This window comes from Leucoraja erinacea, chromosome 3, assembly GCF_028641065.1.
Source record: "Leucoraja erinacea ecotype New England chromosome 3, Leri_hhj_1, whole genome shotgun sequence".
NCBI lineage: Eukaryota > Metazoa > Chordata > Chondrichthyes > Rajiformes > Rajidae > Leucoraja > Leucoraja erinaceus.
In genome coordinates, this window is record NC_073379.1 from 16,900,754 (window position 1) to 16,926,294 (window position 25,541).

The 25,541-nt window shown below is 40.0% G+C and overlaps 1 protein-coding gene across 5 annotated transcripts in view; it reads right to left on the bottom strand.

Moving 5' to 3' along the window:
• Positions 1 to 25,541, bottom strand: part of ythdc1 (YTH N6-methyladenosine RNA binding protein C1) — a 46,077-nt gene that overhangs the window by 6,327 nt on the left and 14,209 nt on the right. For 2 of the 5 annotated variants that reach the window (XM_055632198.1, XM_055632196.1), the window contains exons 5-12: positions 23,159 to 23,257; positions 23,021 to 23,074; positions 19,450 to 19,544; positions 18,957 to 19,065; positions 15,942 to 16,059; positions 12,749 to 12,833; positions 12,503 to 12,669; positions 9,549 to 9,631 (exon numbers count right to left, since the gene is read on the bottom strand). In XM_055632198.1, coding sequence (XP_055488173.1) covers positions 9,549 to 9,631; positions 12,503 to 12,669; positions 12,749 to 12,833; positions 15,942 to 16,059; positions 18,957 to 19,065; positions 19,450 to 19,544; positions 23,021 to 23,074; positions 23,159 to 23,257 — 810 coding nt within the window. The remainder of the gene's footprint in view (positions 1 to 9,548; positions 9,632 to 12,502; positions 12,670 to 12,748; positions 12,834 to 15,941; positions 16,060 to 18,956; positions 19,066 to 19,449; positions 19,545 to 23,020; positions 23,075 to 23,158; positions 23,258 to 25,541) is intronic. The other 3 variants (XM_055632197.1, XM_055632199.1, XM_055632200.1) reach the window with 3 other exon arrangements.

Consider the following 25,541-nt stretch of genomic DNA (forward strand, 5'->3'; position numbering starts at 1 on the left):
CAACGACCACACAGGCGACAACTCCGTCCACCCGCAACAAGCTACGACAAGCAACGACCCCGACTGCGACAACTGAAGACAATTCAGTCACCGGTACCTGTCGCCGATTGACGTAGGTAGACGTCAATGGAATTCACCAAAGTCAGCACCGGCGACAACCTATGACAGCACCTACGCCAGGAGAAGTCAAGCTACGCTCATTGGCATCAACCCACTGTCGCAGAAAGATGATATGACTCTTTGGGCAACTGAGGAGACTACTCACGACATACAGGTGACACCTCGGCGACCATGTGGCGACAGCCTAGTCGCCTGTAGTCACTTAAAAAAATAGCATAAATGAGACAGGCCCTTAAGAGACATTTGCATGAGTGCATGGATAGCAATGGCTTAGAGGAATACTGGCCAAATGCAGGCAAGTAGGACTAACTCAGGTAAACTTGGGAACTTGCTCGACATGGACTAGTTGGGCCATGAGGCCCAATTCCGTGCTGCATAAATGAAGTTCCATTATAAAGAAAGACTTTATATAGGAACTGAAGATAAATGAAATAGTATTATTGGGCTTCTTACTTAATTATTCATTAAAGTATTTTCATTAGGTTGGGAACCAAACATTTGTGAGAACAATTCACTAGAAATATTAAAATACCCAGTCCAAAGAGTATTTCAAAGAATTCACCCAATTGTCACCAATTCGTTTGAGCCTTACGATGCCTTCAAGAATGGTTCAACAGGCACTCGCCTTACTTTTAAACAAATTCTACATGCAGTGCCCTCCATAATGTTTGGGACAAAGACCCATCATTTATTTATTTGCCTCTGTACTCCATAATTTGAGATTTGTAATAGAAAAAAAGCACATGTAGTTAAAGTGCACTTTGCCTAGTTTTATTAAATTTACACATTTTGGTTTCACCATGTAGAAACTACAGCTGTGTTTATACATAGCCCCCCCCCCATTTCAGGGCACCATAATGTTTGGGACGCATGGCTTCACAGGTGTTAGTAATTGCTCAGGTGTGTTTAATTGCCTCCTTGATGCAGGTATAAGAGAGCTCATCAGCATCTAGTCTTTCCTCCAGTCTTTCCATCACCTTTGGAAACTTTTATTGCTGTTTATCAACATGGGGACCAAAGTTGTGCCAATAAAAGTCAAAGATGCCATTATGAGACTGAGAAACAAGAATAAAACTGTTAGAGACATCAACCAAACCTTAGGCTTACCAAAATCAACTGTTTGGAACATAATTAAGAAGAGAGCACTGGCGAGCTTACTAATCACAAAGGGACTGACAGGCCAAGGAAGACCTCCACAGCTGATGACAGAAGAATTCACTCTATAATAAAGAAAAATCCCCAAACACCTGTCCAACAGATCAGAAACACTCTTCAGGTGTGGATTTGTCAATGACCACTGTCCGCAGAAGACTTCATGACCAGAAATACAGAAACTACACTGCAAGATGCAAACCACTGGTTAGCTGCAAAAATAGGATGGCCAGGTTACAGTGTGTCAAGAAGTACTTAAAAGAGCAACCAGTTCTGGTAAAAGGTCTTGTGGACAGATGAGACGAAGATTAACTTACATCAGAATGGAGGAGAGAAGGAACTGCCCAAGATCCAAAACATACCACCTCATCTGTTAAACACTGTGGTGGGGGTGTTATGGCCTGGGCATGTATGGCTCCTGAAGGTACTGGCTCACTTATCTTCATTGATAATACAACTGCTGATGGTAGTAGCATAATGAATTCTGAAGTGTATAGACACATCCTATCCGCTCAAGTTCAAACAAATGCCTCAAAACTCATTGGCCGGCAGTTCATTCTACAGCAAGACAATGATCCCAAACATCCTGCTAAAGCAACAAAGGAGTTTTTCAAAGCAAAAAAAAAAGGTAAATTCTTGAGTGGCCGTCAATCACCCGATCTGAACCCAATTGAGCATGCCTTTTTATATGCTGAAGAGAAAACTGAAGAGGACTAGCCCCCAAAACAAGCATAAGCTAAAGATGGCTGCAATACAGGCCTGGCAGAGTATCACCAGAAAAGACACCCAGCAACTGGTGATGTCCATGATTTGCAGGCTTCAAGCAGTCATTGCATGCAAAGGATATGCAACAAAATACTAAACATGACTACTTTCATTTACATGACATTGCTGTGTCCCAAACATTATGGTCCCTGAAATGGGGGGGACTATGTATAAACACTGCTGTAATTTCTACATGGTGAAACCAAAGTGTATAAAACTGGCTTTTATTAAAATCGGATAATGTGCACTTTATAACCACATGTGATTTTTTCTATTACAAATCTCAAATTGTGGAATACAGAGGCAAATAAATAAATGATGAGTCTTTGTCTCAAACATTATGGAGGGCACTGTAGCATTTATTTAGTAATATGTAAAGATTACAAACTGCCTTCAGTTGCTTGGTTCAAAGCTAAAAACCTAGCACTTTAGGGGGAAAGTGCATAGATTCAGACGACATTTCATTTCAGAGTTAATTGCAGGATAAAATCACATGCAATTCTCTGCAAATACCAAACCGTGCTTCCTATTAAAAACACAAAACCAGTGGGCCATTTAAACTCAAGTAGCAGCGTTCGCTAATAAGCCCATAAACTTTTTAAACTAAATTTATCAGGTGGTATTGTTCATAGTTAGACACTGAATTATATTTTAAACAGAAGGATAGCAATCGAGCTGGAATTTTGTCTTTCTAGATTGCTAGATTGCAGATTATTTTATAATTAACAAATGCAATCAACACTCTCAGTCAGGCACGACCAAACACTATGATAAGAGGGGAAAAGACCTGGATAATTCGGGAATTCGGAAATTCCTGAACTACATTCTGTAACAATTTACTGTTAGGCATTCATAACCTCACTGGTTCTGTACATACCGATCCAGATCGATCACTGAAGTGCATAGATTCGAGAATAGACCTCGAGAATAGAAAATGGGCATTTTAAATATATCTTGAATTCTACAGTGCAAGTATTCTGCATTTATTATCACCGCCTTGGAAAAGCTTTATGTAAATAAAGTGGAACTACTCTATATACAAGACAGCAAGAAATTGCAGAGTTATGGACGCAGCCCAGACCATTAAGCAAACCAACTTCCATTGACTTTTTACACTTCACACTGCCTCAGCAAGGCCACAAACATAATCAAGGACTAGTCTCATCCTGGTCAATCCCTCTTCTCCCCTCTCCCATCAGGCAACGGTACAGTAGTTTGAAAACATATACCTCCAGATTCAGAAGGTATACAAAAATGCTGGAGAAACTCAGCGGGTGAGGCAGCATCTATGGAGCGACGGTATAGGTGACATTTCGTGTTGAGACCCTTCTTCAGACTGATGTGGGGGTGGGGGAGGGTGGTGGGGCGGGAAGAAGGAAGAGGCGGAAACCGTGGGCTGCGGGAGAGCTGGGAAGGGGAGGGGTAGGATGGAGAAAGCAAGTACTACCCAAATAGAAATAGGAAGATATTTCAGATTAATACGTGGCTTGAATAATGGTGCAAGTGGGAGGGATTCAAATTTCTAGGGCATTTGAACCAGTTCTGGGGGAGGTGAGACCAGTTAAAACAGGATGGTCTGCACCTGGGCTGGAATGGAACAAATGTCCTTGGGGGAGTGTTTGCTAGTGCTGTCGAGGAGGATTTAAACTAATGTGGCAGATGGGATGGGAGCATAAGCAGGGAGACAGAGGGGTGTAAAATGAGGGTAGAAGCAATAGGTAAGCAAAGTGAAAAGTAAAAGTGTCAGGCAGACAAATCCAGGGCAAAAATCAAAAAGGGCCACATTTCAACATAATTGTATAAGGGGTAAGAGTATTGTAAAAACTAGCCTGAAGGCTTTGTGTCTCAATGCAAGGAGCATTTGTAATAAGGTGGACGAGATGAATGTGCAGATAGTTAATAATGAATATAATATAGTTGGGGTCACGGAGACATGGCTCCAGGGTGACCAAGGCTGGGAGCTGAACATCCAGGGATATTCAATATTCAGGAGGGATAGGCAGAAAGGAAAAGGAGGTGGGGTAGCATTGCTGGTTAGAGAGATTAACGCAATAGAAAGGAAGGACATTAGCTTGGAGGATGTGGAATCGATATGTGTAGAGCTGCGAAACACTAACGGGCAGAAAACGCTAGTGGGAGTTGTGTACAGGCCACCTAACAGTAGTAGTGGAGTTGGGGATGGCATCAAACAGGAAATTAGAAATGCGTGCTACAAAGGTAAAACAGTCATAATGGGTGACTTCAATCTACATATAGATTGGGTGAATCAAATTGGCAGGGGTGCTGAGAAAGAGGATTTCTTGGAATGTATGCGGGATAGTTTTCCAAGCCAACATGTAGAGGAACCAACGAGAGCAGACTATTCTAGACGGGGTATTGAGTAATGAGGAAGAGTTAGTTAGCAGTCTTGTTGTGCGTGGCCTCTTGGGCAAGAGTGACCATAATATGGTTGAGTTCTTCATTAGAATGGAGAGTGAAATAGTTAATTCAGAAACAAGGGTTCCGAACTTAAAGAAAGGTAACTTTGAGGGTATGAGACGTGAATTGGCCAAGATAGACTGGTAATTGATTGCAATGGAAGGCATTTAAAGACCGCATGGATGAACTACAACAATTGTTCATCCCAGTTTGGCAAAATAATAAATCAAGGAAGGTAGTGCATCTGTGGATAACAAGGGAAATCAGGGTAGTATCAACACAAAAGATGAAGCATACAAATTAGCCAGAAAAAGCAGCCTACCAGAGGACTGGGAGAAATTCAGAGTGCAGCAGAGGATGACAAAGGGCTTAATTAGGAAAGGGAAAATAGATTATGAAAGAAAACTGGCAAGGAACATAAAAACTGTCTGCAAAGGTATTTATAGATATGCGAAGACAAAAAGATTAATTAAAACAAATGTAGGTCCCTTGCAGTCAATAACAGGTGAATTGATCATGGGGAACAAGGACATGGCAGACCAATTAACTAACTACTTTGGTTCTGTCTTCACTAAGGAAGACATAAATAATCTGCTGGAAATAGCAGGGGACCGGGGGTCAAATGAGATGGAGGCACTGAGTGAAATCCAGGTTAGTTAGCAAGTGGTGTTAGGTCGATAAATCCCCAGGGCCAGATAGGCTGCATCCCAGAGTGCTCAAGGAAGTATCCCCAGAAATAGTGGATGCATTAGTGATCATTTTTCAAAACTCTTTAGATTCTGGAGTAGTTCCTGAGGATTGGAGGGTAGCTAATGTAACCCCACTTTTTAAAAACGGAGGGAGAGAGAAAACGGGGAATTACAGTTAGTCTAACATCGGTAGTGGGGAAAATGCTAGTCAGTTATTAAAGATGGAATAGCAGCACATTTGGAAAGTGGTGAAATCATTGGACAAAGTCAGCATGGATTTATGAAAGGTAAATCATGTCTGACGAATCTTATAGAATTTTTCAAGGATGTAACTAGTAGAATGGATAAGGGAGAACCAGTTATATCTGGACGTTCAAAAGGCTTTCGACAAGGTCCCACATAAGAGTTTAGTATGCAAACTTAAAGCACACGGTATTGGGGGGTTCAGTATTGATGTGGATAGAGAACTGACTGGCAGACAGGAAGCAAAGAGTAGGAGTAAACGAGTCCTTTTCAGAATGGCAGGCAGTGACTAGTGGGGTACCGCAAGGCTCAGTGCTGGGACTCCAGCTATTTATAATATATATTAATGATTTGGACAAGGGAATTGAATACAACATCTCGAAGTTTGCGGATGACACGAAGCTGGTGGGCAGTATGAGCTGTGAGGAGGAATAAGGCGGCTGCAAGGCGACTTAGTTAGGTTGGGTGAGTGGGCAAATGCATGGCAGATGCTGTATAATGTGGATAAATGTGAGGTTATCCACTTTGGTGGCAAGAACAGGAAAGTAGACTATTATCTGAATGGTGGCCGATTAGGAAAAGGGGAGATGCAACGAGACCTGGGTGTCATGGTACACCTTTCATTGAAAGTAGGCATGCAGGTGCTGCAAGTAGTGAAGAAAGCGAATGGTATGTTAGCATTCATAGCAAAAGGATTTGAGTATAGGAACAGGGAGGTTCTACTGCAGTTGTACAGGGTCTTGGTGGGACCACCTGAATTATTGCACACAGTTTTGGTCTCCTAATCTGAGGAAAGACATTCTTGCCATAGAGGGAGTACAGAGAAGGTTCACCAGACTGATTCCTGGGATGTCAGGACTTTCATATGAAGAAAGACTGGATAGACTCGGCTTGTAGTCGCTAGAATTTAGAAGATTGAGGGGGGATCTTATAGAAACGTACAAAATTCTTAAGGGGTTGGACAGGCTAGATGCAGGAAGATTGTTCCCAATGTTGGGGAAGTCCAGAACAAGGGGTCACAGTTTAAGGATAAGGGGGAAGTCTTTTAGGATCGAGACGAGAATTTTTTTTTATCACACAGTGGTGAATCTGTGGAATTCTCTGCCGCAGAAAGTAGTTGAGGCCAGTTCATTGGCTATATTTAAGAGGGAGATAGATGTGGCCCTTGTGGCCAAAGGGATCAGGGGGTATGGAGAGAAGGCAGGTACAGGATACTGAGTTGAATGATCAGCTATGATCATATTGAATGGCGGTGCAGGCTCGAAAGGCCGAATGGCCTACTCCTGCACCTATTTTCTATGTTTCTACCTGAAATTGGAGGTCAATTTTCACACCGCTGGGGTGTAAACTACCCAAGCGAACTATGAGGTGCTGCTCCTCCAATTTGCGGTGGTACTCACTCTGGCCATGGAGGAGGCTCAGGACAGAAAGGTCGGATTAGGAATGGGAGGGGTAGTTGAAATACTGATCAGCTGGGAGATCAGGTTGGTTAATGCGAACTGTGTGGAGGTGTTGGGGCGAACTGTGCGGAGGTGCTGAGCGCAGCGATCGCCAAGCCTGCGCCTGGTCTCACCGATGTAATATTCATTGATTCAGATTCAGGGACAGTTTCCAGCTGAACGATTCTCTCATCAGTGCAGTCCTTCTCCCATCTACCCCATTGGAGACTTTTAAACTATCTTTAATCAGACTTTATCTTGCACTAAATGTTATACCCTTCATCCTTTACCTATGCATTGTGATGGCTTAATTGTAAAAGTGACAAAATGCTGGAGTAACTCAGCGGGACAGGCAGCATCTCTGGAGAGGAGGAATGGGTGACATTTCGGGTTGAGACCCTTCTTCAAACGGGTCTGAACTGTAATCATGTGTAGTCTTTTCTTTGACTGGGGAACATGCAAGCAAAAGCTTTTCACTGTACTTCCACACACAGGACAATAATAAACTAAACTATTTGGGAGCAAAACACGTTGTCACTATGTTTTTAGTCAACCAAGGATATATTTGTTATATTTATAAATTTGCGAGTATTGCCACTTTTCATTTCACTGTACATCTCGTATGTGTATGTGATGAATAAACTTGATTAGTCTTAAATATATCATGCAGATTTCATATTATTGGGAATTTTCTGGAATATTAACTCAGATAAGCACACTTCCAGCAGAGGATACGTTCACCTCTACAAATGAATTCCCAATGGTTATATTAAACTAGGTTCCACCAAACAACATATCACAAAATAGAGAAAAAAATTCAAAACCTATGTAGGTCGTGGTATTACATTTCATGCGATTACAAATATCATCTTCAACAGGGTGTACAAAAACATTCAGCAGTCATTTTCGAGGATCCATATAACTGGAACACTTTTAATAACAAACTAATTGCCACACATGAGCGATTCCGTCCTGAATGATACGGAGATTCAAAATCAAACTGGGTGATAACATTTTATGAAAGAAAGGCAACAGTTACAATTGAAAGCTGGAGTTCACAGTCGAAAAGCAAAAAAATGTAAATATGAAACAGTGCAGCACAGAAAGAGGCCCACATTGTCCATGCCGAAAATGCCACCAAGTTCAAGCAATCTCCTCTGCCTGCACCTGATCCATATCCCTCCATTCCCTGCATATTCATGTGCCTACCCAAATGGCTCTTACATGCCTCCATCTCGACCCGACAGAGCATTCCCGGTAACCACTGATTAAATAAACTTGCCCTGATCTACTCCTTTAAACTTGCTCTCCCCCTCACCTTAAAGCTATGCCCTCTAGTCTTTGACATTGTATTGTCACTTTGGGAAGCCATGGACTTGGATTCCAAGAACCCTCTGTACATCAATGCTGTTAGGAGTCTTAACATTCATTGCACTTTCCCTTAAATCCGACCTTCGAAAGTGTAATACCTCGCACTTGCTCAGATGAAACTCCATCTGCCATTTCTCTGCCCATCGCTGTAGCTGATCGACACCCCACTGTATCTTCTGCTAACGTTTCCCACTATTCACAACTATACAAATTTAGGCGTCATTTGCAAGCTCGCTAATCAACCTGGCGACATTTATGTTCAAGTCCTTTATCAAATCACAACCAGATGTCCCAGCACAGATCTTTGCATAACTCCACTGCTTACAATCCTCCAGCCAGAATAATTCTTCCACCACAACCCTCTCTTCTATGAGTAAGGCAGCTAAATCTAAACAACCAAGTCATCATGGATCCCACGCACCTTATACTTCCAGATCCAGCCTACCTTGAAGGACTTCATCAAATGCCTTACAAAAACCTACATAGACAACATCCAGTGCCCTACCCTCACCAATCACCTGTCGCCTCCTCAAAAATCTTTGTAAGAGGTGAGTGCCCTCTTACGGACAAAGCCATGCTGACAGTCCTTAATTAATCTATTATCTTCCAAATGAGTGCAACCCCTACCCCGAGCAATCCTCTCCAGTAGTTTCCAAACCACTGACATGAGGTTCACTGTCTTCCTGCATTCTCTGCTTTCCTTCTTAAATAGAGGAACAGCATTGGCCACTCTCCAGCTTTCCAGGACCTAGTCTGCAGCTGGAGAAGATGCAAAGATCTTTGTCAAGGCTCCAACATTCCTCTCTCAAAAACCTAGGATAGATCTCATCATGCTCCGATCTCAAACTGCCTAACATACGAGTTTACCCCTTGCTGATCTTACTGTCCTCCAGGTCCTTCTCCTTGGAGAACACAGATGCAAGATACTCATTTAGTACCTTGTTTAAATACTATACTCATACTATCCTACTGACCATGTGGTCCATTTCTAAAAGCCATTTTCTTTATCAGTTTATTGCCTATATCTTTTCAATAATTTATAAACTTCCTCTGATAACTGGTTAAGTTAGTTAAAAGCATCAGCACCTGAAGTAGAAACCAAGGGGAATCCTTTCAGCATAACAAATGCCCACTTACCTGAAGTTACAATTATTTAGTCGTATTTTATTTTGAGAAACCCAAGGATATCATGTGGCACGATTTTAGTGGCAATCTTAATTGTTCTTAGATTCAAGACTGCGACCAGTAGCATTTTTGAATGGGTAGAAAACAAAGTGCACATTGGGGTAGGTAGAGTTCATTGAAATGTCACATTTCTAACTCGGATTTGAATTCGCTACAAGATATTGACCTGTTCTTTGTGAAAATTCAGGTGGGTAGTCAATCCTTGGTCTCTTTCTGGCGTTATACGACTCAAACTCTTCTGGTCGATGCCTACGCAAATTAGGTAAACAGAATCATTATAAAACAACAAAAACATGAATACAATTGAAAAGACGACCAAATGCAAAAAAAAAAATTGAAGGCTGCAATCAAGCGATGCAAAAATTTCTTGCACTTCACCATCAGAATAACTGTACAAATGAGTTTTACCAAATTAGTTGGATGACTGTCCTATTTTACTGAAATATATACTGAACTATTTGACTTGGTGCATGGTGTTCTTCTAACAGCAGATTCAAACCTGAATACAAGAGAAAGGAATCTGTAAACCTCCCATTTTTTTAAAACAGTGCAGAAAGACCATCAAATTAGATCTGACATCACAAACAAAGATCCAGAGTAAATTACAACCTTAGAGTGCCAATGTGTACAGCTGCATTTCCCAATCGCTCCCACTTAGACCACTCACTGTGGTTACTACAGCAGCAGAAAGCTTAAATAAAACATTTTCATGAAATCAGAATGCAATCCATATATTACACAATAGATCTTTTTGTTCATTCTTAGTGATTCTGATCAATAGCTCAATATATTCACACATGGTTTGAAACAATAGTTGAAAAATATTATCAGACAGCAGAATATCCCCAGTGAAACCAAAGTTCTTGATTATAAAACTTTAAACACACAGCTTAAATATTCAACAATTATCCTATTCTTTCTGATAAATGTGCTGTCACGTTTAACAAAGCAGAAAGTGCATAAACATGGATAAAAATATCAAGAAACTGAAATCTATTTCAAACAAGGTGATTCATTCCAATGTGCAAGATCAAAATACTTTCCTAACTTTATGGGGAGAAAACATTGGATATATAAAACTGTCAACAAAATTCCTTGGAAGCCTTGTTTGTCCAAAATTATCAGGAAAAACGATGGTCTGTTATGTTCATAATCAATTTTTTACTCTAGTTTTCTGTTGCAAAGAATTTCATTATTTAAATTTAAAAAGGCACAAAAACCATTTGCAGTGAGAAAAATTCATTAATTCTATATCTGGTCTCATTACTGAGCTGAGGTGTAAGCAGTTAGTCTGCATCAATCTCATGTTGCAGGTTAATCAACATCTGCACAAAAGCTTCAAGAATAATAATGCTACCCAATCTGATACTAGGGTAAAATGACTATTAACTAATGGTATGGAGCAGAAGCTTGGGAGATCGCATGCTCGATTAAATCAATGTTCATACAGGTTACCCAGTTTTGACGAGGCAGAAATTACAGCCGAATGCTCAGAGTTACAATTAATTAAAATTAAAAAGCTCCCTCAGCCCGGTAACATGAGTACTAAAGAAACTGTATTTTTCTCACCCTATTATTTAAAACAAAACAAGGGAAACAATAGCAAGTTTATATAAAAATTCTGGTTAAAGAAGAACATACCGCTTCTTGTCGTTGCTTTTTGACCACGCAAACGAAGATTTTAATTTGACAGTAAAGTTCATAAAGCAGTCCAAACTAATGACTTATGATGCGTGAGCCACAAACATAAAAGAAGGGCCTGGCAGGCTGAGCGTAGGTGTTGTGGTAGCAATGCTACTGCAGTCCAGTGCAAATAAACAAATTCCATTCACAAAGACCTTTAAATTAGCACAGCGAGCCCTTCGGCTTATAACTTCAAAAGACAGCTGGCCGCACAGTCCATATAGCCAAAGGGAGGGGCACTGCCAGGTTTCCTCCTACCTATATCGACAGTCCACTACATCAAAGAAATGGGCCACTGTTGATTATTTTCTACCTACCACAGGTGCTTCTCATGGAAGGAAACATTGGTCAAAGGCTGTATCCCAGCAAACTACATCAATCCATAGTCCTTAGACAGAGTGGAGGGCATTGAAAGACTTAAATCTGTCGTTTGGTAGTTGGCTACAGGCAAAGGCACTAAGCACAGTGGTTACATCAGTTCTTTGAAATTCTCCGCTTTTTTTCCACCGTGTAAACACCCCTTTTCTCCCCCCAGGATTAGGAGGGAAACTGTATACTGTTCGTAAGTAGTGCTCAGTGAGGTGGCTTCAAATTGTACAGGTCCAGAGGCACTGTGGACATCTAGGAAGATCGCACACGGACTCAGCAACATCCACTCTCTGGTTTGTTGCCAGCTCTCCGAGGGCCATCGATTTTCCCTTTTTTTTTATTAAAAAAAACCTAACCACGTGGATGTTTTCAGAAGCTCAGCAGCTTGATGGAAATGTATTCATTGTGACTAACTTTAAGGAATACTTTCAATCGGTGTATGCGTCACGGTGACCATGGTGAAGCACCAAGTGAAAGAGTCCCACACTTAATGCTCTTCTTCACCAAGAAGAAAAAATAACTTAACCCAACATGAGATGTCATCTTCTGCAAAATTAACAGACACTGATCCTTTTTAAGTCCCAGGCCACATTATTATCCACAGGAATGTACCTGGAAAAAAAAGGCTTTCACAAGATGTTATAAAAGCAAGTTTACCATTAAAAATATACACTCCACCTATCACACCAAGATTTAATTACTTCTACAGAATGCCTCACACTCCCTCCACGCAGATTGTATACAGGATGTACTACGCTGAACTTGTATTCAAAATAACATAAAACACCCCCTTTTTTTTAATTATAGTTCATTCTGGACATTTATGCTTTAACCACGTTTGGCTCCACTTTTACTCTTGAAGACGAAAAGCCAATGCGATAGCACCCACAGCTGTCAACGGTAGGCTGTGTAATCCTCAATGAAGCCACAGACTGGTCCATGCAGCTTGGCATGAGGATTTAAAAACGATCTTCTGTATCGCTGGTACCATGATTTTGGCGACTCTTAGTGCTCCGTCATGTTATTCCAATACAAGTGCCTACTATCAGTCCAAAGAACGTTTCTAACCTTCCCACTTCCCGGACAGGATCACGCCGAGAAGGCCGCCCCCTTGATCGCGGCTGAGAATGCGCTCTTCGCTTGTGCCGCATTTTATGAATGAATTGATACAAGTCAATGCTTTCATCCGGTGGAAATAGAAGACAAAGCTGCGTGCCACACTCAGGTTCAATTTCCTGCAGAAATAAACAACAATGACTCAAAGGCAACAAATTCCAAAACTAGCACAAATCTGAAAAGTTAATCTTGATGTACCTGCCCATCCCTTCCAATTTTGACTGGTTTGTTTTCATTCCATAGGTTTACAAGATGCCCTGTCTTTGTAAATGGCAACTCACGCCTGTAAAAAGGGATGAATATAAATAAACAAATATTCTACCCTCTGCAAATGAAACAAGGCATTAATTCTAGGTCAAACAATTTGCTGACATTCACACACAGATATTTAATTCCCAATTTATTTTCTTACAAAACACTTCATCCTACCTCTTGGATTTCCTGTCATGAAGGGAAATGAGTTACCTGATGTTCTTAATAATTAACCTTTTCAATCAGGAGCAGGGGTAGAATAACAGAAATAAAGTCGGCAAGATCTCCACATTCCTGTAATTCTAGCGTTATGACCGCTAATGCGCTATCGTTAGCCAGCGTGTTTTACTTAGACATAAGGAACTGTAGATGCTAATTTACAAAACACACATAGACACAGGGTGCCGCAAGGCTCGATGCTCGGACCCCAGTCATGTACAATATATATTAAAGATTTAGACCAGGGAATTAAATGTGACATCTCCAAGTTTGTGGATGACACTAAACTGGGTGGCAGCGTGAGCTGCGACGATGATGCTATGAGGCTGCAGGGTGACTTGGATAGGTTGGATGAGTGGGCAGATGCATGGCAGATGCAGTAAAATGTGGATAAATGTGAGGTTATCCACTTTGGTGGCACGAACAGGAAGGCAGATTATTATCAGAATGTTGTCAGATTAGGAAAAGGGGAGGTGCAACGAGACCTGGGTGTGCTTGTACATTAGTCGCCGAAAGTAAGCATGCAAGTACAGCAGGCAGTGAAGAAAGCTAATGGTTTTCATTGCGAGGATTTGAGTTTAGGAACAAGGAGGTCCCACTGCAGTTGTATTGGGTGCAGTTTTGATCTCCTAATTTGACCAAGGACATTCTTGCAAATGAGGGAGTGCAGTGTAGGTTCACCAGGTTAATTCCCTGGATGACGGGACTGACATATGATGAAAGAATGGGTCGACTGGGCTAGTATTCACTGGAATTTAGGATATGTTTCTATGTTTTCTATGAGAGGGAATCATATAGAAACATATAAAATTCTTAAAGGATTGGACAGGCTAGATGCAGGAAAAATGTTCCCGATGTTGGGGGAGTCCAGAGCCAGCTGTCACAGTTTAAGAATAAAGGGTACGCCATTTAAGATTGAGATGAGGAAAATCTTCTTCACCCAGAGAATTGTGAATCTGTGGAATTCTCTGCCACAGAAGGCAGTGGAGGCTAATTCACTGGATGTTTTCAAGAAGAAGTTAGATTTAGCTCTTAGGGCTAATGGAATATGGGGAAGAAGCAGGAAAGGGGTAGCTGATCAGCCATGATCATATTGAATAGTGGTGCTGGCTCGAAGGGGCGAATGGCCTACTCCTGCACCTATTTTTCTATGTGAGGGTTAATCAGCTGGTCAGACAGCATCTTTGGTTCGGGACCCTTCTTCAGACTCCAACCGACTCAGACAGAATGGTCCTGATCCAAGATGTCATCGATCCATCTCCAGAGATGTTGCCTGGCCCACTGAGTTACTGTTACCCATGTTTTTATTTAGTCTCTTTTTAAATTATGTGATCATTAGTCATTGAATTGAACAGCATAGAAACAAACCCTTTGGCCCAAATCAACCATACTGACCATTGGGCACCCTTCCCTATTAACCCCATCTCCCAGCGCTTGGTCCCCTGCCTTCTATCCACAGTTTTATGCAGAGATTATTCATGTGCTTATAAAGGCCTTTCATAAATGCTGCAACCACTCTGAGGTAGTGCATTGACATTATTCACCACTTTCTGGGTATGTATGTAAATCTAGGTAAATATGAGCAAACGTCTCTTGCAATCTACCTATAATGTCCACACAACCCCTCACAATGTCTTACATCCTCTCTGCACGCTCTCTCGCACTATCAAATCATTCTTGAGTGTCCAGAGCTGCACACAGTACTCCAGCCACAGTCACGTGTGCATTCCTTACCAAATGATCCATATGTGTCCCATTTTCAAAGACCTTTGAATATTTTCCAAGATCTCTCTGTTCCTCATCTCACCAGCATCGAGCTATCATTTAATGGACTGTCACAACCCCCCCCCCCCCCCCCCCCCCCCACACCTGTTTATATTGACCATCTACTCTCTGTGCTCCGACTTCAGATTCAGATTCAGATTCAATTTTAATTGTCATTGTCAGTGTACAGTACAGAGACAACGAAATGCATTAGACAACGAAAGGGAAAGCAGACTATTATCTAAATGGTGGCCGAATGGGAAAGGGGGAGATGCAGCGAGACCTGGGTGTCATGGTACACCAGTCATTGAAGGTAGGCATGCAGGTGCAGCAGGCAGTAAAGAAAGCGAATGGTATGTTAGCTTTCATTGCAAAAGGATTTGAGTATAGGAGCAGAGAGGTTCTACTGCAGTTGTACAGGGTCTTGGTGAGACCACACCTGGAGTATTGCGTACAGTTTTGGTCTCCAAATCTGAGGAAGGACATTATTGCCATAGAGGGAGTGCAGAGACGGTTCACCAGACTGATTCCTGGGATGTCAGGACTGTCTTATGAAGAAAGACTGGATAGACTTGGTTTATACTCTCTAGAATTTAGAAGATTGAGAGGGGATCTTATAGAAACTTACAAAATTCTTAAGGGGTTGGACAGGCTAGATGCAGGAAAATTGTTCCCGATGTTAGGGAAGTCCAGGACAAGGGGTCACAGCTTAAGGATAAAGGGGAAATCCTTTAAAACCGAGATGAGAAGAACTTTTTTCACGCAGAGAGTGGTGAATCTCTGGAACTCTCTGCCACAGAGGGTAGTTGAGGCCAGTTCATTGGCTATATTTAAGAGGGAGTTAGATGTGGCCCTTGTGGCTAAGGGGATCAGGGGGTATGGAGAGAAGGCAGGTACGGGATACTGAGTTGGATGATCAGCCATGATCATATTGAATGGCGGTGCAGGCTCGAAGGGCCGAATGGCCTACTCCTGCACCTAATTTCTATGTTTCTATGAAATGCATTTGAAGTGTTGACCATCCCTTTGTCTCCACAAGTGCTGCTTAAACCTCCAGATTCTACCAAGAGTCTGTGTTTTTTGCACCATAACCACAGTATCGAATGGCAAACTGCACCTCTAATAATGTCTTTAACATTTTTATATTTTAATTTACCTGCAAATCCAGTCAATTTTAAAGACACCGCCCAACATTTTGGCATTCATTCCTGCAGGCAGCACCCAATGTATCGGAGACCCTCCATGGTGAGATTCTGATGAAAGTCTAGCAAATCCTGCAAACCAATGATATTAAGTTACATACAATTAATGGATTAAAGACATGCTCATATTATACATATATTGAATTCACTTTATTTTCAGATATTGATAATGCTTTATGTTAAGAATGAGAATTGGAAGCACCAGGCTGTTCCTTTCATTAATTCAGGTTGACCAATACCTTCCAAATACTCCAAATATCAAACAGTTAAAACTTAATTATAGGTTTTGCAGAAAGGGTTAGAAAGACACTTCCTGGTTTAAATAAATGACACTGGTTTAAGTATTCACAAATGTTCTTGCATGGAAATAAGTGCTATTGTATGTTTACAATACAACTTCTCACAGAAGTTACAATATATTGACTGCCCCCACATCTTATCAGAGGAACACAAAAATGCTGGAGAAACTCACCGGGTGCAGCAGCATCTATGGAGCGAAGGAAATAGGTGACGTTTCAGGCTGAAACCCTTCTTCAGACTGATCAAACTCAATTTTATCAGAGGAGTTGAGGATATTGAGTCCTGAAGACCCAAAATGTCACCTATTCCTTTTCCCCCGAGATACCGTCTGACCCACTGAGTTACTCCAGCTTTTTGTGCCTCTCCTAAGGCCTTAGAAACCTGTCCATGTTGCAATTCTCCGCAAAGCAAAACATCGAACATCTGTGTATCATGGAAAATCATTATTCCACCCCCCCCCCCCACCAATAAAATTTTAACTCCATGTGCCCGATTCATCGGTAGAGATTTGTGAATTCCATTTGAGGTAGTGCATCCGTGGATAACAAGGGAAATCAGGGATAGTATCAAATCAAAAGATGAAGCGTACAAATTAGCCAGCAAAAGCAGCCTACCAGAGGACTGGGAGAAATTCAGTCCAGCTGAGGAGGACAAAGGGCATAATTAGGAAAGGGAAAATAGATTATGAAAGAAAACTGGCAGGGAACATAAAAACGGACTGCAAAAGCTTTTATAGATATGTGAAGAGAAAAAGATTAGTTAAAACAAATGTAGATCCCTTGCAGTCAGAAACAGGTGAATTGATCATGGGGAACAAGGACATGGCAGACCAATTGAATAACTACTTTGGTTCTGTCTTCACTAAGGAAGACATAAATAATCTGCCGGAAATAGCAGGGGACCGGGGGTCAAATGAGATGGAGGAACTGAGTGAAATCCAGGTTAGCCGGGAAGTGGTGTTAGGTAAATTGAATGGATTAAAGGCCGACAAATCCCCAGGGCCAGATAGGCTGCATCCCAGAGTGCTTAAGGAAGTAGCCCCAGAAATAGTGGATGCATTAGTGATCATTTTTCAAAACTCTTTAGATTCTGGAGTAGTTCCTGAGGATTGGAGGGTAGCTAATGTAACCCCACTTTTCAAAAAGGGAGTGAGAGAGAAAACGGGGAATTACAAACCAGTTAGTCTAACGTCGGTAGTGGGGAAACTGCTAGAATCAGTTATTAAAGATGGGATAGCAGCACATTTGGAAAGTGGTGAAATCATTGGACAAAGTGAGCATCGATTTATCAAAGATAAATCATGTCTGACGAATCTTATAGAATTTTTCGAAGATGTAACTAGTAGAGTGAATAAGGGAGAACCAGTGGATTTGTTATATCTGGACTTTCAGAAGGCTTTCGACAAAGTCCCACATAAGAGATTAGTATACAAACTTAAAGCACATGGTATTGGGGGTTCAGTATTGATGTGGATAGAGAACTGGCTGGCAGACAGGAAGTAAAGAGTAGGAGTAAATGGGTCCTTTTCACAATGGCAGGCAGTGACTAGTGGGATACCGCAAGGCTGTGCTGGGACCCCAGTTATTTACGGTATATATTAATGATTTGGACAGGGGAATTGAATGCAACATCTCCAAGTTTGCGGATGACACGAAGCTGGGGGGCAGTGTTAGCTGTGAGGAGGATGTTAGGAGGCTGCAAGGTGACGGATAGGCTGGGTGAGCGGGAAAATGCATGGCAGATGCAGTATAACGTGGATAAATGTGAGGTTATCCACTTTGGTGGCAAGAACAGGAAAGTAGACTTTTATCTGAATGGTGGCCGATTAGGAAAGGGGGAGATGCAACGAGACCTGGTCATGGTACACCAGTCATTAAAAGTAGGCATGCAGGTGCCGCAGGCAGTGAAGAAGGCGAATGGTATGTTCGCATTCATAGCAAAAGGACTTGAGTATAGGAGCAGGGAGGTTCTACTGTAGTTGTACAGGGTCTTGGTGAGACCACACCTGGAGTATTGCGTACTGTTTTGGTCTCCTAATCTGAGGAAAGACATTCTTGCCATAGAGGGAGTACAGAGAAGGTTCACCAGACTGATTCCTAGGATGTCAGGACTTTCATATGAAGAAAGACTGGATAGACTCGGTTTGTACTCGCTAGAATTTAGAAGATTGAGAGGGCATCTTATAGAAACTTACAAAATTCTTAAGGGGTTGGACAGGCTAGATGCAGGAAGATTGTTCCCGATGTTGGGGAAGGACAGAACAAGGGGTCACAGTTTAAGGATAAGGGGGAAATCTTTTAGAACCGAGATGAGGAAAACATTTTTCACACAGAGAGTGGTGAATCTCTGGAATTCTCTGCCACAGAAGGTAGTTGAGGCCAGTTCATTGGCTATATTTAAGAGGGAGTTAGATGTGGCCCTTATGGCTAAAGGGATCATGGGGTATGGAGAGAAGGCAGGTACAGGATACCGAGTTGGATGATCAGCCATGATCATATTGAATGGCGGTGCAGGCTCGAAGGGCCGAATGGTCTACTCCTGCACCTAATTTCTATGTTTCTATAAGGGAGAACTTATTTTGGCCAATCTGCTGTAATGCAGGAGTTGCCAGCCTATCACAAAATCAACACAGCACAACTTCATTCATAGATGGAACATTGTTTTCTCACCCTGAAACTTTCCACTTTCTCGAACAGAGAATATCAATATAACGCTGCGAGCATCTCGGAAAGCAGTGTTGAGCTTCTTCTCATTTACTGGCAATGTAGACCACACACCCTGAAAGTAAAGAAAAAGGAAAAGGTTATGCTTTAAAAGTCAGGAAAATGTTAGAACAAAGCAATCCCACTGAATGGCACATTTAAACCATTAGCAGCAATAGCACGCTTTTATTCAAATTCAATATTGAATGACTAAGATCAAAAATCGATGTATATCAGCAATACTGTCTGCAATTTCCTGTTGCAACTTGTAAGCTGTAGTTTAAAAACTGAACAGGTTATAAAAGTGGCTGGTGTAATTTCAGCTTGTGAAACTGGAAACTCGCTGAAAAATATCTTCAAAATGTCACTGCACAATATGTTTTATGTCAACAGGAAGACAACAACTGCTAATTGCTGATTTGTATCATTCCCAATGGCAGCATTAAAATATTTTCTATACCTTCGCTTTTGCCAGAGATACGTTCTCATGGTTATTGCTCTTTATGAGGAAAAATCGTGCATCTCGAAGGACATGCTTCAGTTTACTAGTTTGATCTGAAAGATGTAAATATAAAATTACTTTAAATAACTGCAAAGAATACAGATCCATTTTGCTTGATGATTGTATTTTGCAGCTAACATCTTTGTTCCAAGCACATAAAACAGCCACCCATTAAAACCATGGTAATATTATAAGCGCAACATTTTAATAACAGCTAAGAAATATATTGTTTAAAACTCCAAAGACAAAATTGGACAATCCCACAGGAATTTTGCAACTGTTAATAAATACAATCAACCTGAAAGCGTGTCTGTGGGTTCAACGTAGCTACTTTTTCAAATAGACCGAAAAGACACAATGGAACAAACTGCTCCAATCTGCACATTCCATTATATGATTTTAACTGTTAAATTTATTCAAGGTATGATTGATAGGAAAATGAAATTTTACACCGGTGCAGTAGGACACAGAAACAATGGAATAGTTGAGTACAGCTTACACCATCTGACCATCAGTGTGTTCAACGTTGATAAATATAAATCAGACTTGATTAATTATTATAATGACGAACTAATAGCCAAATTGTGCAATTCAGTGATGCTCACTTTATGGAATTAAGGAATGTGGGCCAGATCAGGTTAAATTTGTTCACCATTAACATTTAATGCAGTGCAATTTTAGATGTATCCTAGAGAAAACTAGAATTTTAAAAAGTGCAAAAACCTTCTCTAAACCTTCGGGTTGCCAAAATAATCACAGTGCAACAAAGCTTCTCATTTTGTCATTATATGCACAGTTGGTTTTGACAAAATGCAAGATAAACATCTCAATAATCACCCCTGAAAATGGACTGATAACCTAACTCCAAACTTGTTTTCACAACAGTAATATCCAATATCCAAACCATTGGTTTCTCATAAGTAGCTGTTGTGATTTTCAGTTACATATTACGTAAAAACACACATTAAATGGAGATTTAAATTACACTCTTAATATATGTTTTGGTCCCTCAAGGCACACACGTAGAATTTTTCATCTGCTTCATCTACATGCATAATTATCCCATGTAAACGCAATGTTAAACCTAACCTCGTATTAAATTGTTCGTAGTAGTTGACAGCTAAGAAGCTTTAGTGCCGTGGGAAAAACAAAGTCACAAAATTATTTTTTAATTGTTTCCAAAGTTTCCTATACATGTTTTTCTACATGATGCAGCCCAAAACAAAAACATTCAAAAGTTTCTCAGTGTAGCAGCTGATTTTCACTGTAAAAAAAACAATATTTTTTATGTTGTAGTGCTTCAGGCAAAGCTCGACAATTCATCAAAAATCTGTCTCATTTGATGTTTATGGAAGATCTTCCATACGTTCACTTGCGATGTTGCTTGATTGAACACTGAAGAAGAAGGATCTCGACCTTAAACGTCACCCATTACTTCCTCTCCCGAGTTGCTGCCTGTCCCGCTGAGTTACTCCGGCTTTTTGTGTCTAACTTTATATAACATGCGATTCAGTGATGGAAAAAAACCACAAAAATTATCTGGTCTTCTATTTCTGTATACGATTGTTAATAGCAAATATAAATGTATAAAGTCCTGTATACAAGCCACCTGTGCAAATTGAGTGAGTAAATAAATGGCATAATTTCACCCAAGACAAGGAAGAACATTTACACTTCTGGAATAAACTAACATGTTAAATATATTTTCTTTCCATAAAAAATAAATGCATACAAATGCTTCTTATTAATAACATCTGTCTGAGCTGAAAATAACCACCAGTTCAATAGCAAACACTTAGATTATATCAAATCTGTACTTTGAAGGTTGACTCATGTTGGGATTGGTAAAAAAAAAAAAAATCAAATTGTGGATACTGGATGGCCAGTAATCAATCGAGAAAACAATTCTGATACCAAAAGGTTGTAGAAAACATTGGCAATAAAGAATCACTTGTCATCACTGCCACCTGGACACAATGGACCCACAAAATGCTGCTTGACAGACTCATCTTGATAACAGACAAATCCCACAACATAAATGAACGGTGATCATGTAGAGAATCTTTGATCTGTTTTCCAGTGCATTAGGAAAAATGTATCCATATTAGTAATAGACTTTGCAAGAGGAATCAAATGATAGGTTGAAACTCTCTAGTCCAGCTCTCCTAGGACATGATTTGTGCGGATCACATAAATTGCTCCCAATCATCTCCCTCAAAACAAGACTGTTCTTTTTAAGTGTAGATTAAGTGTAGACAATCCCTGTGTTACAAAGAGCTCTGAGAACTATCTGTAACCTGACATTTCCACAAGTTAGAAATATTGTCACTGAGATTAACCACATAATAGTTCAAATCTTCATTTCTCAGGTAGAATTCTCAGGTAGAATTAATTGATTCTTACGGATATTTACTGCAGATTGGAAACATGCTGGACCATGACAGTTGCCAGACCATAGAATGCCAGTTTAGAGTGTTTTAACCTGTACAATGAACAGGAAGAAACATGTGTCATATTTCAGTAATCCTTCCCAGCTGTGTATCCCATGAGAAAATTACATTAGTTAATTAATAAGTGGAAAACAAAATCAATTCAGTTCATTCTGCATCCAGCAGCCTCTTCCACAAATTGCTGCAAATAGCATTAGTAATTAGAAAAGCATATATAGCATATGTCTCTCAAGAAACATCCAGTTAGAAAAAGAAACAAGCAGGATTTTAATCTTGACTCGCTTAAATGCTTAACATTTTTCTATAGTTTAGACTTTAACTCCTGGAGTATGTTCCAAAGTTCAAAATTGTATAAAGTTACAATGCTACACAATTTTTACATCCCCTCCTAAAAAGTCCAAAATATTGGGTCCACAGACTTGTTTGAGATCACAAGTTCATTCCACATTAATATTGCGCCATCATTTCTAAAGCAGTGTTTCGCAATCACGCCAAAAAAAATCCTTAGGGCTACCCAGGAATAGAATTGATGGAAAAATCAGTAAAAATAATCTCACACAGCTACTGCTTCAATAATCAACAATGCAGTATGTGCGTCAGCAATGTCATGCAAGATGGGCGTGATGAGATCAAACCCAACAATGTGCAACCAGAAGAACTGTGTGCATCAGCATACAAGGGAATTCTAAATGATAAATGGACAGCAAATGGACAGAAAATCTGCCATTTTCAAAGTAATGTTGTTTTCTGGGGAAAGTTAAAATAGACTTGCACAAACAATTGATGGCTTCCTCAAAAATGTTATAGAATTACACAAATATCACAAATAAAGTCTATACAAAATTTAACAGTGCTTCCTTTCACCATTTGTGTATCACTTAGCTTCCAGTTGAGATTTTATAAATTATGGAGCACTGCAGCTTTAGTAAATTATAAAAGGCAGACAATATTTACTTTAGAGCTTGAAATATTAAGTGCAAACATTGTCAAGCATGGCACAGTGGCTTTCCAAGCTGCTCGGCAGCAGCACAGAGGGTATGCTGCCTTATGCTAACCTCCCAAGCTAGTTGTTTCCATACCTTTACGTACTGCACGCACAGATGATGACAGCTTCTCATGTTTCTTCTCTGATCCTGCATTACAGTACACAAAACCCATTAGGCCCTTGCTATTTAAGCTCCAAGCACAACAAGTTCCAAATGAAACACAAAACATACCTGCATACGAATCGGATGCTGAACTTTCACTCCTATCAAACACAATTGGAGAAATGTCTCTAGATCGCTTTTTCTTCTCCTTTTTATCTGTCTCATCGTCTGAAGAAAATTTAATTTATAACAATTCTATTTAATTATACTATGAATCACTGATACTGCAGTAAGATTGATGGGGGTTGAAAATTTCACTATATTTAGTCTGAACTTGATGAAAGTTATTAAAGTGCAGTAAAAGTGTGTAGACTGAACCATTTTGTTCCAAGGTCCAGTTTCTGCTACAAATGAAGCAGTGTCATCGTTTTTAAAAGTACAGTTGAATCCAGATAAGTGATCTGAAGCAAAATTATAAACTCAGGAATAATTTAATCAACCTTTGGATGACCTAATGAACCATCTCAAGTATCACGATGAATGTTGCTATTAGAACACTATCAATATTTTAACAGTGGTGAGAGAAACAGTCTTGATGATGAATGAATGAAAGCATCTCACTTTAAATCCTTTACATGCTAACATTTCCCAAATGTATTAAAAAAACGGCAACAGCTTAATTTAATAATCAATATCTGGGCTTTGTTCTGTAATATCTCCCAATACCTTTGCTCTCAGTAAACGAGCAAACAATAATTTCACTGCCCATTGGCTATAGGGAATAGCTGCAATCTCTGTCCCTGTGGGTAATCACCTACAACACAAAGCTGTTATTTAATTGGACTATATTTAGCAGCATAAACAAATGGCAGATCTTGAAGTGTTGAATTTACACAGTGATAAAGTGTTCCAAGTAGTCACCTGAAGCACCTTGCGTGGCTGAGCAGTTTACTTTACAACTACCCATGATTTGGAATAACCCATGCCCATAATTTGTGAGCACTATAAAACTCATTATTTTACCCAATCGCCCATAAAGTACAACATATAGGAAGTCAAAAGTTGGTTTTACAGCAAAAGTGCGTAGCAGTAGTAAACAAGGTTAACAATTAATTTACACTAATCTATTAGCACTAAGCCAAGTGCTCAAGAGAAGTTTGGCTATACAATAACTAGATAATTTGGTTATTTTACACTCAAGTGTTAACTTTCACCAGGAATTTAACTTGGACATTCCAGTCTTTGTGTGGGTACTCACTAATCTGAAGTCAACTGTACTGCAGATCAAAGATCTAAAAAAATTGGTACTATTAAGTCCTGGCTAAGCAGTGCTCTACATTAAGTCACCAAGCAGTCAGCATGGTCACAGTTAACAAACCTCGATGATTGTGTTAACACACGAAGCGTCAATATAAATTATGCTTTTAAGTTACAAATCACTTCACTGAAATTCTTGTTTGATTCTCGTATTTCTATAGCCAGGTCTTTTCTTTCACATACTGCTTTGTGGTGTATTTTTTGGAGAATGGCAGAAATTTCACTTCAACTAGACATTTCACCTTTCAACCCGTGCATATGTCTAAAAACAAGTTCCTTTTCTCTTCTATTCATTATATCTTTACCACTGAAGACTTTAAATGCTTTTCAAAGTGGCCAACAAAAAAGCATGTTGCTGCAGAGGACATTAAATTTTAAACAACGTGATGAATTTGAAGATTTAATGTAATTGTACCAAAATACAACATTCCTGAATATCAGTTTTCTATATTTTTAAAGAGACAACTTAAAAGGGAAACAATAATCTGGAATGGAAATGTGGGAAGAATAACACCAACATTTTAAGCAGTGGAGTCTAATTTGTGTATGGCTTAAGAAATCCAATTTGATAGCTGGCTGGCGAAATTTAATGAATTCGTTAGGAAGAGCTGAGCAAATAAAGGTTACTGGAACCCGGGTAAGCTTTTATTTTTGTCTATTTTAAATTTTTAGAAATTCCCATTTTGTCACATTGTAAGGCCGGCCCAAGTTGGTGCCATTATGTGGTTTCATCTATATATCTTAAACTTAGTGACCAATTTTATATATAGTCTTGACCACTACAATGGTGCCAATGTAGAGCTATGATCTGCATAGCCTGAAAAATAAAATTTTCAACCCCCTAAAATTACACATTTGATAAACCCCATCTTTTGCTTTTAGCTTTTAATAACTGCCCCATAATACCAATTTTGAATGTTTTGTTGTATTTTTAGTCAAGAGGGAGAAATTAAACTAAAAGTGCAGGGATCACGATTGAATTGTGCATGGAAAGATTGACTAAATTAATCAGACAGATTAGGAAGTGGAAACATTGAAACAGACAGCTGTACTGGACCAAGATTTTCATCTTTGTAAACTGGGTTTATCACAATCTCTTCACATTGCCCTTTCTAATAATCTCTATTTCCGTATTACCATGGATTTAGACAAACACGATGAGTGAAATACAAGTGTTGCTATTATAAAATCTAAC